The sequence below is a fragment of the Sprattus sprattus genome (genome assembly GCF_963457725.1).
Source record: "Sprattus sprattus genome assembly, chromosome: 2".
In the NCBI taxonomy this organism is placed as follows: domain Eukaryota; kingdom Metazoa; phylum Chordata; class Actinopteri; order Clupeiformes; family Clupeidae; genus Sprattus; species Sprattus sprattus.
In genome coordinates this window covers 53,390,010-53,406,486 of record NC_137921.1, presented here as the reverse complement: position 1 = coordinate 53,406,486, position 16,477 = coordinate 53,390,010, and the positions used below count along the sequence as shown (strand labels likewise).

Sequence of the window (16,477 nt, the reverse complement as noted above, 5' to 3'; positions counted from 1 at the left end):
TATATTGACCATGATTGATTTAAAAAGCAATAAAAGGGTAAAACATCCAAGGAGGTGAATACTTATGCAAGGCACTCTATGTCCACAATAAAGCTCAAATTTGAATCTTTCCCTACCTCTTTTTCTATATAAGGTGGACCCAGACTTTCACTGCAGAAATGTATGTAGCCTATATTAATTAGTGTGCTTGCCCGAAGGGAAGCACAGTATTGTTGTTGTCAAGTTTTCTTTATTTATTCTCCCCGTTTTTCTTGCAGCTAACTACTCCTCGCCCGTTCGAGGTACAGACGCCGTTCAAACACCGAAACGTCCGGCCCGATCCGGTGCAACCTGCTAAGACTTTTCGTGGCGGTACTCCTTGCCACTCCTTTTTAATTCCTCTTTTTCCATCACCTTTTTTCTCCATAGACTTGCATGGCAAAACTCTAGCGTGCACCTGTGCTTCACTGACACATAGCAAGCACACTCTCGCAGTTCGTTCACGAAACGCATTCTAGTTAAGTATGCTGAATGTACTTCAAAGAAGTTGTGATTTTTTTTCATATGATTCAGTGACATAATCACATGGTGTATGTGGGCCACCATTCAGCCAACTAACTAACTAAAATTATAATCATAAAATAGTACTATTGATAATGTAAATGTATCATGAACTCTACAGTGAAGGAAATGGTAAAATAAATAATAAAGATGACATCCATGAGTTTCTATTTCCTTTTTTGGTCATTTAATTTTCTAACCATGGGTACAATATTACCTTTCTCTGTTTCAACTCTTTGGACACCTCACAAATGAAATTCGAAAGGGACATGGGGGGGGGGGGGGGGCTTTTGTAATCAGTTGTAATCGTAATCAGTAAACACAGTGTGACAGTTCATCTAAGCAAAAACAGTGTAGGTTATTAAACATATAAGCACATAATATTACTGTCAATCATATTTTAACCATTTTCCTGTTACAGATTTTGTTTTTCAAGAGAATAGCCTAAAATGAATGTCTGAATGAATGTTGTTGAGCAAAATGTATTGGACAGGTCATTTCTCTGTCAGCGTGTGTGTGCAAAGATTTTGAAAGGGTAGGGGCAGCGTGTGGCTCCCACATCTCCTTCCAGGCTTAACTCGACTCCATCTTGCGTGGAAAACCTAAATTTCTGAAACAGGCTCACGAAAAACAAAAAGAGCTCCATCTTAGCCAGCTTTTCCCCCAGACACACCCGCTTTCCTGACAGACCAAAAAAGCACAGAACCACCAGGGTGAGTGTCATTACTTATTTTAAGTCATGCTTACTTATCCACAAGGTATTCAACAACATAGGGAAGGTGTCAGAGACAGACTTCTGGCATTGAGTTAATCTATGGTGCTTTAAGTGTTGTGTTGTGTGTGACTAGTTAACAGAATTGTTCCACGAGGCAAAGGAAGAGCCTGAAGAGCAACAACCACTTCAACTGGTATGTAACGTTGAGAAGCACTTTTTGCAACTTCATCTTGGGTCCTAGGGTTTAAACATACATAGTTTATGACTATGAATTCACTATAGAAATGGTAGAAATAGTTAACCATTTGAAGAAAAATACAACTATTTAGACTGCACAAGAGCACAACAAAATGTCCTTGAATTGGACATTTAAATCCTACCTGCAGAGAAGGGCATGAAGGCGTCTCGTCTCCTGAACTTGCCCTCTGAGTCCAGGAAGTGACCCGGGTTGAATTCATCTGGTGTCTCCCATTCAGACTTATCATACAGCACTGAGCTCAGATTGGTCATCAGAGATGTCCCCTACAACAAAACGCATAAACACAACATAGGTGGAATTCCTTTGGCATTTCCCTCAGGCTTATCAAACATCACAGATTTTAGATTGTTTGTACATGCTGTACACTGCACACAAGAACACCTTTAACACCGATCACTTAGCTGTCAGTTGTAAGTATTTATTGTTCACAGGGGATGTGTTTGCAGAAATGTATAATTTTAAGGCAGGTTAAGGGATAATGCTAATTCACTCTTTTTCATCTTGAGTGAAAGAGACCAGCCACACCTTGGGTATGAAGTATCCTCCGAGTGTTGTGTCCTTCTCAGCCATCCGTAGAACGTTCAGTGGGACGATGTTCCCCATCCTCTGGATCTCGTGGACCACAGCTTCACTGTAGGGCATGTTGGCTCGGTCAGACATGCTGGGTTGGTGTGACTGACCAATAACACTGTCAATTTCTGCTTGCACCTTCTCTGCAGTTCAACAGGATGGTAAATACATACAATGGCACTTATACTTGCACACCTGACATTTAGTAATGCACTGAAACCTCCCATGACTACACAGCATGCTACATTCACACTTAGCCTGTTCCTATGGCAATCAAACCAGTGTGACACACCATACAGATATTTCATGGCTCAAAATTACATCTTAAGTTACACATTTGTAGACTTTCATCATTTACACTTGAATGAATTGCCTGTGGGATAAATTGCTGTTTCATTTGTAATCAATACACACTGAGAGTTACATAGGAACTGCCCTGGCTCTCACCCTGTACATCTGGGTATTTGATCAGGAACACCAGGGCCCACAGAAGGGTTGTGGAGGTTGTTTCTGTTCCAGCAAGAAACAGGTCCAGTGAGTTTAGAACCAGATTGGTCTCATCAAAGCCATCAGTGGGGTCACATGAACCCTAAAGTATAGAAAATAAACATAATGTAGCCCATAGCTGGCAGGTAGAGGCAGGCATATTAGAGGATATGCACTGTGGAGGATATGACAGTTTATTACTTATTTTAAGAAATCTTAACAAGCCAAATTTGCTTAGCGCACTGGCAGCCAAATTTGCTTGTTTTAAGCAGGATTTTGCTTAAAACAAGCAAATTTGGCTGCCAGTGCGTTAAGCACATTTGGCTTGTTAAGATTTCTTAAAATAAGTAATATTTGCTTGAAATAGGCAAAAATAACCTTACCAAGACAGCACTAGGTAAGTACAATTTAGCTAGAAACAAGACCAACTAGATTTTTTCATCTCAATATAAGAGTAATAACACTAGGTTAGAAAAGCTTTTTTGCAGTGTACATCTGTGGAACATGTGTCCCAAACATATACACACATGAAATGACACTGATTAATATAAAAATTTCTCACCATTTCCTGGGTAAATTCTTTCAGCCATTGAACTAAAGGGCCGGTCAACAAAGTTCTCTGCCTGACCCACAAGGGCCTCTTTCACCATCTTATAGCCTGTGACGAACACAGTCTGTTATTGGCCCAGACGCAAAGTGTAAATGTCGCCATAAACCTCAGCCAACTGAAAAGACAAAAATGTATAAGTTACCATTTCCTTTTATTTGTTCTGAAAGGAGAGCCCACTAAAGTTTTTGATTTTCGAACATTTAAGAGCTGTCCATTTATTTAAAGTTAAAATGCACTATAAAGCACTTGGCCTATCTCAGTGTAGTGTGGGTCTGCTACTGGACCAATCACCTTTTTATTATGGTTGACAGTGATATCTTTTGTTGGATAAAAACATGCTTCACAAAACAAACATTTTGTAAAGTAACCTCTAGTCTGGTCATAATTGCTGCAATTATTTTAGCAACTCCAACTGAGGAAAATTTGCAAATTTAAATCCTCAACACCTTTGCAGATCATAGTATGTGTTTAACTCCAGTAGCAGGCTATAGGTTGAGTATGGATTATAATTTTTTCTCCCCCCCAAAAAAATCTTGAAAATCTCGAAAAGTATAGGTTTTAGAGCTTAGAAACCTTCATAGTGCAGGTAAGAACTAGGATGTGATCTGAGGCGTAGCGCACGAAGTGAGTCGCCTCACCTGGTGAATGAGACGCGCTCGAGGCGCATTGCATCACTTAGAGGCAGGGCTCTAAACGTTGTTGAGACTCTTATTAAAGATCTTACTCATTCTTGTGGTTGAAAGTCGGTAACAAAACAGAGACAAAAACACAGATCTTAATCATTCTCGTGGTTGAAAGTCGGTAACAAAACAGAGTCGGTAACAAAACAGAGACAAATAGCTACACGGTCAAGCAATGTCATTTATTTCTTAAAAGTTGTTGAAAGAAATAGAAATAGAAAATACACACGGAGACGTGTAAATCACCCTGGCCATTGTCTTTGACTGAGGTGTCCCAGAATGTTTACACCTTTGACTGAGGTGTCCCAATGTGTTAACACCTCTCTCATCAATATGCATAGTGCTCTAGGTGAATAATAGTGTCACTCAGTGTGGACACATGCGTCCAATTTCCGATTTCAGTCCGATTTAAATTGGATATTGGACACATGTGACTCCCCAGAACTAGATTCATTGTGTCCAACTTGAGTCCGACTGGACTCCGATGTAAACCCCCAGACACACGATTCGATTCCGCTGGTAATTGGACTGGGCGCGCATGTGTCTCTCGTATCTGATTCAAATTGGACAACAACAACTTTTGCACGTGCTTGAGATCGTGCCCACAGACATATACATGCATCATATATAATGTATATGATATGATAAACGCTGCTAGACGCTCAGTTCTTGTGCTCCCTCTCATTCACGTTGAAATACTGAAAGCGAAAGTGAAACTTAGAAACTGGAACGCAACTGTTTGGGACAGAACGCGCTAATTCAGTGAACAAATATTTTCTTATTACTTTTCCACCCATTGTTAGTCATGTAATCCATTCATATCGATGTGAATCAATCAATACTAATACAACTTTAACTGTGGTGTGTTTTTGTTTCATTTCACAACGTATTTACTGTATAATCAACGGTTTTGTTTCATTTCACAACGTATTTACTGTATAATCAACGGTAGCAGATGTAAACATTCCGCATTTGATTTGAACTGATCTAGTTTTGTCACTTCCATGTGCTTTGAGATAGAGCAGTTAACCCCCCATGGAGACCCCATGGAGAGAATCGGATAGGATCGGAGTGCTGCCATCATGTGCCCGCACTGACTTTCTAAGTTACTTATTATTAGTATAGAAACCACACACAGTTTCTGAATGCTAAACTCACCAATGTGGACCAAACACCTCTGTTTACAAGGTTCAGAGTAAAAAAGAATACTTCCAAAATATGTACAATGTGTTTTTGTACAAAGTCTGAGCACCTCTAAAACAAGATTCAATTTTAGTGTCTTTAGATTTAATTTTAATAAAACACCTTTTTAATACATTCCTTTTACTGCCACTGTATTATTGCTGAGGTGTTCTAGAGTAGAGTATTCATTCATTAATTTTAATAAAACACTTTTTTTACTACATTCCTTTTACTGCCATTGTATTATTGCTGAGGTGTTCTAGTGTATTCATATCTACTTATTTAAAATTGTTGTCCCTATTCATGTATTTATCTCATATCATGCCTCTTACCTCATATTCATTGTATATATATCATATCATGCCTCTTACCTCATATTCATTGTACTTATATCTTATCATGCCTCTTACCTCATACACAGAAACAACAATCTGCACATATTCATTTACATATAACAAAATGTGATTTATTTCTGTTGAAAGAATTTGCTGGATTATTACGCCTTTTCATATCGTAAAATAAACAAGTCATACACACACAAAACACATAAAAACACCCAAACACACTGACAACCATGACTAATTCTGTGCCAAAACCTACTGAACAGTTCGGCGGTCATATTTTATAACGCTTTGCGTGACGTCTAGTTCATACTTAACCTATAGCCTGCTACTGGACTATTTAGCCTAGAACTTGAGTAACCTTAACCGTTCTCCTCTAGCCTAATTAATCATTACCAGGTGTGTCAGGATACTACGACAAGTCAAATTATATGAACTGACCGTACAAATGACTTTAAAATCACATTAAACCTACTCAATGTGTAAAAATGTGTGTAAAAGCAGGCAGTTCTCTCACCTTGGTCAGGTAAATATGTGGTTGTTTTGAATCGATGCTAAAGAGGTTTCCCACGAAGGGTAATGCCAATGGCCCTGGGGGGTAGTTAGGGGGTTTTCGATTCTTCAGATAGTCGGCAATTAGAAGGAATATCACGAGAAAAAGCAATAGACTCTTCAGGTCGAGCGATTCGAGCACCAGACTAAGATGCATGATCGAGACTAGGTAAGTGACAGACCGAGTTATCGTCCTGTGAAAGTTCCTTAAAGGCACCCAGTGCAACTTTATGTAAACATTCAATGAAAAATAAACATTTAATTTCTAGTCTTTTTTGCACGTAGTAAGTTTCAATAACTCCATACCATTACATATCGACATTCAAGGAGCAAAGATGAGACGTCGTTGTGTGGTGAGAACTGATAGAAAATCGTAAACAACAACAATCGCCGGTGGGGAGAAGCCATTTTTCCATTGACTGGAACCTGCTTTATTTATTGTAGGTTACCAAAAAATAAAGAAAATGGCGGCGATTGTTGTTGTTATCGATTTTCTATCAGTTCTCACCACACAAGGACGTCTCATCTTTGCTGCTTGAATGTCGGTATGTAATGGTATGGAGTTATTGAAACTTACTACGTGTAAAAAAGACTAGAAATTGAATGTTTATTTTTAAGCCTCGAAAGTTGCACTGGGTGCCTTTAACTGAGGAAACGACGATTCATTATAGGACGATTCATTATAGGGCTAAAACAAACCAAACGGGTTTATAAAAACGTGACGCTATAGCAAAACCATTGTTTCCTATGGTTCGGCGCGCCTTTCGGGTGCGTCTTTAAAACGCGTTGGTGTGTTTCAGCCCATAGGAAGCAATGGTTTTGCTAGAACTTCATAGTTTTCGTTGTCTTAAATCAATATTCTGTTGTTGTCTCTCTCTCTATCTCTCTTTCAAATAACCGTGTAATCAAACTCGGTAGTCAAACTATTGCCATCTTGGATTTCACATGGGGTTTAATTTCGACAACACATCACTTGCGTTGAACGTCTGCTGCTCATGTCATGAAGTGGTTGCACTTTTAGGCTACTGGCCATAACATTAAACATGCGCAATCCAAAATATACAAAACAATATAGCACACTTCTATGCAGAAGCTCAGAAATGCCAAGCCCCCTGCACATTTCCTCAGATGCATCATGCTACACGTTATTGAATTGACTTCTTGAAAATGTCACATAAAAGGACTTTTTTTTAACAAGAAATTGGAGTTATGTTGGCTACTTACAGCTGAGACTTACACATTGCAGCCATTAGTAGAGCTATTAAAAGATACATTTCACATTGATTTACAGATGTTGCCTGATTTTAAAGGGGGAAATGGTGAGAGAAACACAATACCCCAGTTATGACAAGCAAGTTTAATACAGCAAAGTCGTTGAGCCCATACAAATATCCCTGACTACAGCCTCTGCTGCTGTGCCGACACAAACACCACTGTTGCCAGGGCTATGAAAACACAATGTGGGAGGGCGTGAAACTACGAAGCCCCTAAAGGGACATGAAAAAAACAAAAACGTTCTGGTGCCCACGCAAAACTTTCTCGTGCCCACCAGAAACGTTCTCGTGCGCACCTGAAACTTTTCTGGTGGGCACGTGAAACTTTCTTGAAACTTTCTGCATTTGAAACGGTCTTACAGACTGCAGGCTGCAGAAAACATGGCAATTCATGAATTAGTGCACCTTTATTTCAGTTTAGGACTGCTCTACAAAGACATCGTGGCATTACTTGCAAGCCGACATGGTTATATTTTGTCTGAAAGTCATTTAAGAAGAATTCTTAAATCCAATGGTTTGTTCAGGCGCCTGATGAAATGAGTTGGTCTCCTCGAAATAGTGCAGCCATCCCAATTCCACTCGGCGCGTTGTTTTGGCTGCGTTTTTGTTTCCCATTCCGTGACTCGCTTCTTCATGTCTGGTTTGAGTTATCCGCGCACCTATCCTTTGCCTCAGTTTTTGCACCAGAGAAGACCTTGCTGTTTCCGTTTCATCTGGTCTTGCGGCTGCCACCTCTCTCTGGCGGCAAAATGCTCTTAAAGCAAGCCGGTCACCATATCTGTAGATATATTTCCCCAATTCCGCATCACTCATCACACCTATGACATTGATGTCGATCTGTGAAAAGCAATATCCACATATTCACTTACATACTGTATGTAAAAATAAACAAATGAATGATTGGAATAGTTCAAAATGTGGGCAATGAATCTATAATCCATGAAAGTTCAACATTTTTGAAGGAATTATGGAAATACCAACTTTTTCATGATATTCTAATAATTTGGCCTGGAGCTGTATATGTGAAGAAAACAAAAAAGCTTCACCTTGTCCTCTTGTAGTTCTTTAATTATGCAGTCATCAATGTTTCTTCTTCTGAGAAATGCAAACATGTCATCTTCTGCTGCCGTCGCCATGTTCACTGTACCAATACCCTGTAATACAGTAAAGTAGTGTGTGTTTAACGTTCTTAATGCAAGTGTGCGTGTGTGTGTGTGTGTGTGTGTTTTAATGTTCTGAACACATGTATGCTTAATGTTCTTAATTGACCGTAATGTTCTAGAATCTACCAACTATGCGTAGCTGCACGACCTAGATTTTGTGGTTAACGTGGAAGTCACGTGCTAGCTTTTGATTTAGCTTTGGGGTTTTCGACAACTAGGCTACATCCTCAAAAACGGATGCATTTCCCCCAAATTCACAAGTACCGCATAACCACGGAAATAAAAGTAGAATAATTGTAGAATGATTAATTAGGCATAGGATACTTACTCTAATTAGTGTTTTATGTCCGTAGGCAGATCTGGGTCGATTCTAGACGATTCTCTGCCCGTCCTGCCTAGTTCTACTCTTTGTTTTAGCCTACTAGAATGAGTAGCCAAGTTTCTCGTGCGCACGCAAAACTTTCTCGTGCCCACGGGAAACTTTTCTTTTGAGCACGAGAAAGTTTCTGGTGCGCACGAGAAAGTTTTTTTTTTTTTTCATGTCCCTTTAGGGGCTCCGTATGAAACTGCATTGTCCTGTAAAGATTTTTTATTTTATTGAGACAGCTATTATTCATGTGTGCCTATAGCACAGATAAACTGCCAAGCAGGGGCCTTATAAGCAGACATGACTTACAGTCCAAGGGTATAAAAAGATGTGAACACATTGGAAAAACTACACCAGGGCCCTGGGTACTGTTCGGCGACGTTCGCTAAGCGGTTTAGCGAGCTAGATTCCAGGCTAAAAAAAGAGGACACCCCTTTATCGAGTTTGCCGAAGCAACTTTTGATCAATAACCATGGTAATTAATCGCTTAGCACTAACCTGCTGCAGGGCAGGCTAACCAAAGTTTAGCTGGCTAAACTTGCCACACCCACGCCAGAAGGAGAGATCCCATTGACAAGGAGTCATATTATAGTTTGATTAGCATAGGAAGAGTTCTTTGCGATCAATAAAGGGCCGTCCTCTTTTTTTAGCCTGGAATCTAGCTCGCTAAACCGCTTAGCGAGCGTCGCCGAATAGTACCCAGGTATTACGTATAACACACAAACTCTAATTGCTAACAGAAACTACACACTGACCGAACATAAGAGGAAAACAAATACACTCTTAATTCGAGCATTAATCACAGAATTACACACTCTATGGGCACATGATAGTATGGCGAAACAAGGAACTAATTCACATAAACACAGAAACGCATCCTTGCACTCTACAGTTTATGTGCTGCATGTCCTCTAACTGCCAGCACACTTACAGGACTTACACTGAAGTTTGTATGTATGTACTGTATGTATGTATGAATGCAATGTATGAATTTGTCCCATTTCCTCTGACATTATCTGCTTCTCCCATCCTTCTTTACATCGCCCCCACTTTCTATGGCTCTACCAGGCTGATGGGCCCCCCCTTGTTGAGCTGGGTTCTGCTCAAGGTTTCTTCCTGTTAAAGGTAAGTTGAGGGCAGCTTGAGACAATATTATCAATTGTTAATCAGTTGTTGCATAACTTTTGCACATATTTGGCAGAGATATAGTAAAAACATTTACATTTGTAATGAACGTTTACTATTTTTTTTAAGTGGCCCTACCCTTTTTATAATGGTCAGTTTACTTTGTCTTATCCCATAGGGAAATCCATGGGCTTTTATGTCCATTTATTGACTTGAGGATTATTTTCAGGGAGAGGCACAGGTAAGGCTTGGTTGGCTAGATTATCATGTAATGAACTATAATAGCAAGAGGCCATAATCAGGCACACCTGAGATTACTAACGGCTCTAATAGACTGTCCAAAGGTTTCACAGACAGCCCAGCGAGCTTTGTTAGATAGCTTGGGAAAACATGGTGGAAATGCAAAGTCATGGTCAACACTAAAGCGCTGCAGACTGCTGTTTTTGTCTCTGTGTGCTTAAGCACACCCTTGGGTTGCCTCCCCTGAGACAGAGCCGGAAGAGAGTAGTTGCTCTGTTGACGTGTGTGTGTGTATGTGTGTGTGTGTGTGTGTGTGTGTGTGTGTGTGTGTGTGTGTGTGTCTAGAGGGGGTAGGGCAGCTGGACTGCCTGTTATGTAAGCTGAGTTCAGGCCAGTTTTCCTGGAATATCTGAGGGTGAATAGAAGTGCACACATTCCTTTTATGCACTCACTTGAACCCCACTCCGAAAGGAGGCAACAATGTATTATCATCAGAGTATAAAATAGTAAAGGGCAAACAGTTTCTGTGAATCCTCACAATCTCACATTAAACTTTTGTTTTGGTCGATATCACTGTTTGACAGTTCTATACCTACACTACACACTTTTGAAAATGTTTTGTATTGTAGCTCACCCCCTTCAGAACCCCTAAAGCGAAATGTATACCCGCCACACCTGTCGTTGCGCAGGCCTAAGAGTAAAATCATATTTGTAATCAAGACTTAAACACATTAGAGGTTAGTGTTGCAGTCATTTTATTCAGTAGGCTTATCACTGTCAACTGTATAGCTCAGATACAACCATCAAACCTTTCAGCACTTACTGTGTGTCTTTCTGTACACCATTGGCTATACATTGGCTATTTTAAGGGCTAGTTAATGCATTGTTCTAAGCTGAGTCATCTGTGAAGTGGGTGTGGTCCTGGGAAATCAAGAAGTATTCTGGGTGGGAGAGGTGAGGAAGACACCTATGGTATCACACCTATGTAGGACACAGCATTCCAAATGGCAGGATTCTTATCCAGAGACCCCTACATTCTAACCTAAGTCTAATTAAGAGGGAAAAATACAAATAGTTATGAGATTTAATGGTTTATTGTCAATCATTAGTAATTCTGATCTTTAATCATGATTTGCAACTCCTCCAAAAGACAACATTAAGCAGGATTATACATTTTATAGGAACAACGATAACTGGGTTTTTCACAATTATTGACATACAGTACATGCAGAAATCTAAAGTGCAGATCAAGGGAAACATGATATCTTTACATTGTTCAGCAGTTATTTGAACATTTACATATGATACCAGATCAGTTTTATTTTGTGACTATTTTTGTTTGTTTGTTTGTTTGTTTGTTTGTTTGTGTGTTTCTGAAGTGGCGGGGGCTTGGCCAACACATCATGCACTTGGGCACCGTCAGCGTGGCTTGACACAGATCTTGTGGGGAGGAGGTGAGTAGGCGAAGCCCATCACTCCCTCCAGACCTAGCTCCACACCAGGGAGTGAGGAGAAGGAGAACCTCTGCATCAGTGAGGTGAACAGCAGGAAGAGCTCCATGCGAGTCAGCTGTTCTCCTAGACAAACTCTTTTCCCTGGGGACATTAATAATTCATGTTACAACATGAAGATAAATACCAGGCCTACATGCACATAGATCCCCAAATAAGAATCAAGAATCAACAACAACAACAATATTCTGTCTGGTGAGCGATTAATCATGAACTACCACTGCAACAGCATGTTTGATAATGACCTTGTGTGCTCAAATGTGTTACTGATGCGAATGTGTTTTGATAGATTAAGAAAAAGATTTATGGCTTGATAAACAATGTTTGGTCACCTGCTGAAAATGGAAGAAAAGCATCTCTTCGGCGGAAGTGGCCCTCAGCATTCAGGAAGTGGTCAGGGTTGAAGAGGTGAGGTGTTGCCCACTCATTTTTATCATTCAGCACAGACGACAGGTTTGCTGTCACCATTGTCCCCTAAACAGAACACATAACAATGTGCTGTTTTTTACTAGTTTGTTGCAAATAATTCATGCTGTATTCACAAAGGGCTTGGAGGCGTTTTAACAGTGTTCATACAGTCATCTCAAAAGTATGTTTCAATGCAGGATACTCACTGGTGTTATCAATGATCAATGGCTTACGCTTTATTGGTAACAAGGTATTGCTCTGATACTGGCTGGTCAAATGATTGTTTGTCCAAAGTTCAAAGTTTATTTACCTTGGGTATAAAGTATCCACCCAATGTGGTGTCCTTGGATGCCATTTTCGGAAATCCTAGTGGTAGAACATTGCCAAATCTCTGAGTTTCATGGATGACTGCTTCGGTATATGGCAGCTTTGGTCTGTCTGTCATATCAGGGAGCCGTGACTGACCAATCACACTGTCTATCTCAGCCTGGACCTTTTCTGCAGAAGAGAAGCAGACGTTATCACTTAGATATAGCCTCATAACGCTGATGTTTATAGTCTAGGAAACGTCTGATTACTCTATGTAGGCACTGTGGTCAGTATTAATGCATTAGCCTGGATACCAGACCGAACTTAGCCCCGCCCACAACATTTGAGGTCTGGAAGTTCGGTCTGGCACTGCTCCGTTGGGGAGAAATTATCAGAAGGCAGGATTCTGGCCGACCAATCAAATTGTCAGGGTGGGCTTTATACGATGATGGACAGATGATCAACCGTAACGTTATCAACTACGTCACCAACGCTTGGTTTGAGTTCGTATTTAACAAACATGGCTGCCGCTGGAGAGCTAAAATTTGGGGATTCAAGTCTGTTTTAGAAGACACTGACAGCGCATTAAATTTGAAAGAGGAACAGAGACACGCTATCAAGGTATTTGTTGATCGAAAAGATGTTTTTGCCGTCCCTCCTACGGGATACGGTAAAAGTTTAATGTATCAGCTGGCCCCGATGGTCATAGTACGTTGCTCTGACTGGTTCTAGGTATATCCAATTGAGCGAAGAGGCATTTTGTTTGAAACATGCCCCATAATCACAGCCCAATGGAGCAGTATCAGACTCATATTCTGACTAGAATTATCATCGTCAGGCTATTAATGCATTACAATAAAAATGAACCATAAGTTTTTCTCTTGTTACGACTGTTGTTGCAACTGGACATTACATGACATTACTGGTAAGGATAACCTCTAGAAAAATCAAATAAGCTTGAGGTAGATGAGCATTTTCATGGCCCTCAGTGACTATATTGGAATGAATGATTCTGACCATGCCAGTGGTCAAAACCATACTGATCACATACCCTGTATCTCAGGGTACTTCATCATGAAGTACAGGCCCCAGCGTAGCGTAGTGGCTACTGTCTCTGTCCCTGCCTCCACCATGTCCAGGGTGCAGACGACCAGGCAGTCCAGGTTAAATCCTGCCTCATCATCCTTACTCTGAGAGGCAGAGAGAAACGGGAAGGAAGAACATACTTATACAGGAACTGCGTATGGCTGTTTGTCTGGGCTCTGTAAAGCGTCTGGAGACGGTTTCATTTGTTTTAACGCTATATCAATAAAATTGAATTGAATGTCTGTATGATGGCAGAATAAGATATGGCTGAATCTCCCTTCAATGTCAGTCTAATTTAAAACGTCCATGAATGTTAATGTTGCCTAATGGTGTTCAATCTAAATCTAATGTAGTAAATCTAATGTAAAAAAGTGTTTAACAGAAAAAAAAACAATACATGTCCTGGATTCAGGGCCCAATCTGACAGTTTTCCAACAAGAACAAACTGCCTTAGGTCCTTAGGACCTTTCCATCTCACCAAGATAGACGTCCACATAATCACGTGGGTCTCACCTTCTCTATCTCACCCAGATAGACGTCCACATAATCACGTGGGTCTCACCTTCTCTATCTCACCCAGATAGACGTCCACATAATCACGTGGGTCTGACGGATCCCTGTCCTCAACGTGTTTCTGGATCTCCTGTCGCAGGAAGTCCGTGACTTTGGCGTAGTTGGAGTGAACGACCTGGTGGGGGCCTGGCAGGTAGTGGAAGAGCCCAGGGAAGGCGTTGTACAGCTGGGGAAGAGTCACACATCAACAGCGATTAACATGGGAATGTAGATTAAGTTTGTTTGTGTCATGCTGTGTATCAAACCTTTATTTGTCATGCTGTGTATCAAACGTTTATTTCATTAATTTATAATAATTATTGTGTGTGTGCTAAAAAAAAAGCTTTGTACACAGGCTGTTAATTCAGGAGGACAGGAGGGGTGTAAATAGATTGGCTGTTGAGCTTAAATGTCCAAAAACTTTAGCCAGCATCATGATTGTAACTTATAACAGCACCGACCTGTGCCTGCGCAGACCCAGCCAGAAAAACCGCCTCGGTGTCTGCCCGGAGAAAGTATTGGAACCGCTCATCACTGTAGTCAAACCGACGCCCAAAAACGACGGACAAGATAACATTTGCTGTTGCACTGTTCAGCTTCATCTGGGGATCAAATGGGTCTTCAGGACCAAATAAAAACAACAAAAAGGAACAAAGATAATCATCAAGAATGCTTGGAAATATTCTGCTGATGAGAATAGATTGACTGCACTACCACTTTTTTGTTTTGTTCAGCAGTTTCAATTTTGCACCTTTGCTTATAAATCCCTCCGGCCATTTTTCATGGGGACATGCTTCAACAACAACAAGGGGATGGCTTGCATATGCAACACATGTAGTCACTGTGTATAAAAATAAGGTACTGCTACTAATGAGTGTTGACTGCCAAAGAGAGCTTTCACTGACTTTGTCCCCTTACCTATGACACAGAGATAGTACATGTCAGAATGACAAATGGAATTACATACCCGACCTGACCACTCTTTGAAGTTGTACCTTCGGTCCACAGTCTCCCATTAATAATCACCAGCTTTACCAGCCATCCATTCACCTGGGTGCAGCCTCATTGATTTCTACTGACATTGCTTTAGTGGTATACGGGTCTCGGGTTACTCTGAGTATGTATTAATGTCTAAGCATGGGACTGATCTGTCTTTGACAGCGCAGTGTTGTTTGTGTTGTTGTGATTGTTGTTGTTTGTATGTGACTCTCACCTCGTTCCTCCTTGAAGGCTTCACACAGGTAGTGGCACTCTTGCTGGATGTGAAGCTCCAGAGTTTTCCTGCCTTCCCCAAAGTGTCTTAGATGGGCGTTGGCAAATTTCTTCTGTATCTTCCACATATACCCGTTACTCAAGGCAATTCCTTAATTCATGCAGATTAATACAGTTAAAATCTAAATGTTTAAGATACAGCATATGGCCATACGAAACATGCATGTCAACATTTCAATCATGCAGCACAATATTGGTTTCCTTACTCACCAATTCCTTTAAAGACCTTATGGAACAGAGGAACAACAGGCCGGTCTGCAAAACTGTCCAACTGAGTCACAAGGGCCTCCTTCACCATCTTGTATCCTGATATAAACACTGTCTTCTCATTGCCCCACCTCAGGCTGAAGACATCTCCATACACCTCAGCGAGCTTTACAAAGGAAACAGACAGTGTAACAGAAGGTCAGAGATATCCTTACACATCATTCTAAGTAAATGGACACACTTCTTTCTTTTCTTTTATTCACATGTTTTCTATTTCGTTTTTCAGTAAAGGTACAGTCCTCGATTCTAGCTAACGGTTGTTGATGTTTTAACTAATATTTGAGCTAAGGTTTAGATTTGAGCCAATTCAATTATACTCCTACCCTCTGTGGTCCAAAAGCAACATGCCGATTGGCTGGAAAAGTGTATGGCTTGAGCCAAGCCACTTTGTTTGTTTTCCATTTACAGAGCCAACATTGTGCACAGACACCAGTTTATTTTAAGTGCACAATCTAAAACTATGATTTGCTTTTTTTTTTTTTTTTTTTGTTTTTTACAAATGCTCAGTGCAAATGCATGAATGTGAAACAGCATATTGTTTTCTTTTTCCGTTTCTTACCTTTTCCATAGTTCTGAAATCTACTCCTGTGAAGACATTCCCAAAGACCGGAAGAGGCCAGGGTCCAGGTGGGTAATTTGTAGGGTTTTTGTTCCTGATCACATCCACCACAATCAAGAGAATACAGATAACAACTAACCATCCTTTTAAATCAAGCAAATATAGCACCATGTGCAGAATCATGGCTCTGTGTGTTGCACAGGGAGAGTCTTCCTATGTGAATGCTTCTCTGCTGTGAGTGGCTATTTAATCTGCGCTGTGCATTATGTAACCCATTCCACATTCTTCCTAAGAGTGAGGGGCTGTGGTGGGTGGAACTTCCTTTGTTTATAGAAATATGTGACAGCCTATTTATGCTTGATAACTCTCTGTAATGGGAGTGAAGTTCACTCAAAGTTAACTGCCTGAA

General features: G+C 40.5%; 1 protein-coding gene and 1 pseudogene across 2 annotated transcripts; both read right to left on the bottom strand.

Annotated features, from left to right (window-relative positions):
• Positions 1-1,045: 1,045 nt before the first annotated feature.
• LOC308382761 (cytochrome P450 2J2-like) lies at positions 1,046-6,092 on the bottom strand (annotated as a pseudogene). Its single transcript has 6 exons — positions 5,901-6,092; positions 3,158-3,295; positions 2,532-2,673; positions 2,040-2,227; positions 1,636-1,777; positions 1,046-1,221 (listed from the first exon to the last, which is right to left on the bottom strand). The product of its transcript is annotated as a cytochrome P450 2J2-like (transcript).
• A 4,815-nt stretch (positions 6,093-10,907) lies between these two features.
• Positions 10,908-16,270, bottom strand: LOC308360779 (cytochrome P450 2J2-like). Its single transcript, XM_080832893.1, has 9 exons — positions 16,069-16,270; positions 15,453-15,615; positions 15,184-15,333; positions 14,432-14,589; positions 13,981-14,157; positions 13,384-13,522; positions 12,334-12,521; positions 11,948-12,089; positions 10,908-11,699 (listed from the first exon to the last, which is right to left on the bottom strand). Exons 1-9 carry the CDS (start codon positions 16,249-16,251, stop codon positions 11,524-11,526), a joined length of 1,476 nt encoding a protein of 491 aa, XP_080689019.1. The 5' UTR covers positions 16,252-16,270; the 3' UTR covers positions 10,908-11,523.
• Positions 16,271-16,477: the final 207 nt, after the last annotated feature.